This window comes from Leuciscus leuciscus (genome assembly GCF_965113295.1).
Source record: "Leuciscus leuciscus genome assembly, chromosome: 11".
NCBI lineage: Eukaryota > Metazoa > Chordata > Actinopteri > Cypriniformes > Leuciscidae > Leuciscus > Leuciscus leuciscus.
The window spans coordinates 19,828,639-19,831,138 of record NC_138735.1 but is presented as its reverse complement, the minus strand read 5'-3'; the positions used below and the strand labels follow the sequence as shown (position 1 = coordinate 19,831,138).

General features: G+C 36.2%; 1 protein-coding gene across 7 annotated transcripts in view; it reads left to right on the top strand.

Annotated features, from left to right (window-relative positions):
* Nucleotides 1-2,500, top strand: part of vill (villin-like) — a 61,545-nt gene that overhangs the window by 45,992 nt on the left and 13,053 nt on the right. For 3 of the 7 annotated variants that reach the window (XM_082183561.1, XM_082183559.1, XM_082183563.1), the window contains 4 exons: nucleotides 1,055-1,163; nucleotides 1,309-1,383; nucleotides 2,104-2,297; nucleotides 2,378-2,486. In XM_082183561.1, the coding sequence (XP_082039687.1) occupies nucleotides 1,095-1,163; nucleotides 1,309-1,383; nucleotides 2,104-2,297; nucleotides 2,378-2,486 (447 nt within the window). In that variant the 5' untranslated portion in view covers nucleotides 1,055-1,094. Of the gene's footprint in view, nucleotides 1-1,054; nucleotides 1,164-1,308; nucleotides 1,384-2,103; nucleotides 2,298-2,377; nucleotides 2,487-2,500 lie in introns of those variants that run through there. The other 4 variants (XM_082183562.1, XM_082183560.1, XR_014209783.1 and 1 more) reach the window with 2 other exon arrangements.

Here is a 2,500-nt window from a genome sequence, read left to right as displayed (position 1 = left end):
GGCCATCATATGACTCCAGTGGCAAAATATTTCCCAATAATGTGTAATGTGAATACCGACCTGTTCTAAATGAGCTTTTGATACAAATTTCTATTGCCAAGTATAGTTGTTGTGTTTACTGAGCAGATTCTTCAATGTGAAATCCATTTGTTGCCATGGTACTGGGCGGCACTGTTTATTAGTGGAACAGAATCTCTGGAGGAAGCGAAATCTCCATATCATCTTCCTCCTTTCAAAAACCATCTGTTCTCAAGTCACTCAGTGTTATGAGTGATGAAGGACCAGATTTTTGTTCAAAATATTGCTCCCTGATATTTCACATTTGCAAAGATCTGTCATAACATTTAATCAAAGACTGAAATCTATCTATCTATCTATCTATCTATCTATCTATCTATCTATCTATCTAACTATCTATCTATCTATCTATCTATCTATCTTTCTGTCTGTCTGTCTGTCTGTCTGTCTATCTGTCTATCTCTATTTGTCTGTCTGTCATTCTGTCAATCAATCTGTCTCATCTTTCTGTCCGTCTGTCAATCGATCTGTCTATTTGTCGATCAATCTGTCTGACTATCAATCTGTCTATCTGTCTATCTGTCTGTCTGTCTGTATGTCTGTCTGTCTATCTGTCTATCTCTATTTGTCTGTCTCTCATTCTGTCAATCAATCTGTCTATCTGTCGATCAATCTCTGTCGATCAATTTGTCTAACTTTTGGTCGATCTGTCTATCAGTCTGTCTGTCTGCCTGTCGATCGATCTGTCTATTTGTCTATCAATCTGTCTGTCGGTCTGTCAATCGATCTGTCTCATCTTTCTGTCCGTCTGTCAATCGATCTGTCTATTTGTCGATCAATCTGTCTGACTATCAATCTGTCTATCTGTCTGTCTGATGATCAATCTGTCTGTCCATCTGTCTGTCTATCTGTCTGCCTTTCTAATGTTAAAATATGCTAATTTGTTACTTATTAAGTATACTTATTATGTAATGTAGAAGATGTGTTTATAAGTGTTATATGTGGTTATGTACGGTGGATATCTGTTTTAATTCAGATAGTTTGAGCGTTGAGATTTCTTCTCAGAATCCAGCAGAATGACTGAAGCCCAGGATGTGTTTAAAAACATCCAGCGAAAGCCTGGCTTGCAGATCTGGACCATCAATGTAAGAGACCACTGTTGTTTGCTCCCCTTTTTGTGAGCTCTATGATTTAATATTTATTTAAAAAAAACATGAATACAAGTGAAACTGACATTGCATTTTTTATTATTCACTGTATTATTTATTATTCTGTTTTCTGTTTCTTTAGAAAATGAAAATGGTCCCTGTCCCAGAGCAAGCGTTTGGAAATTTCTTTGAGGGTGACTGCTATATAATTCTTTATGTAAGCAATTCCAATCTAATTCTTCAGGTCATTTAAAGTAGTGCTTTTGGAAAGGCTTTCTACACATGAACACTTCTGAAAATCAGTTGACAATAATCTCATAGAACTTTGTCCAGTTGAATTTTTAAAGCTACTCTTTTTCCAATGATAATGTATGGTGATTTTTCTTGATTACTTAAAAAAATTCATAAATTCATAAAAAAAAAGTTATATATATAATTATGTTATATAATATAATATAAATATAACATTTAGTGCTGTCAAAACGATTAATCGCGATTAATCGCATCTAACATAAATTTGTGTATGTATATATAAAATATATATGTGTGTGTGTGTGTGTGTGTGTGTGTGTGTGTGTGTGTGTGTGTGTGTGTGTGTGTGTGTGTGTGTGTGTGTGTGTGTGTGTGTGTGTGTGTGTGTGTGTGTGTGTGCGCGTGTGTGTATGTATGTATGTATGTATCTGTGTGTGTGAGTGTGTGTGTGTGTATATACAGTATGTACACACATATATTATGTATTTACAAACTTTTATGTTAGACGTAGCCTAATTAATCGCCATTAATCAATTTGACTGCACTAATAAAATTATAAAAAACAATTTGAATTAATAAATTGATTAATTTATTTATTATTACTGATGTACTAAAAATAGGTGCATGATACCATTTTTAAACATAGGTTTATCTGTCCTCAAGCATTTTGTCCTGTCTCATCCAGGTGAGCAACGGCACCACACAATCCACTGATATCCACTACTGGATAGGCAACACTTCCTCTCAGGATGAGCAGGGAGCCGCAGCTATATATGTAACTCAACTGGATGAGTATCTCGACGGCAGTCCTGTCCAGTACCGGGAGGTCCAGGCATTTGAATCAGCCAAATTCAAAAGCTACTTCAAGAGTGGCCTCATGTGAGTGAAAGTGAAAGTAAAATATTTTGGCTTGCTCATGCCAATTCCATAATGGTCTGATTATGTCCTGTTTCCTGCAGATATAAAAAAGGTGGTGTGGGATCAGGATTCACTCATGTGGAGACCAATACGTATAACATTCAGCGCCTGCTCCACGTCAAAGGGACAAAACACGTGACCGCCAGAGAGGTGAACTACTGTAC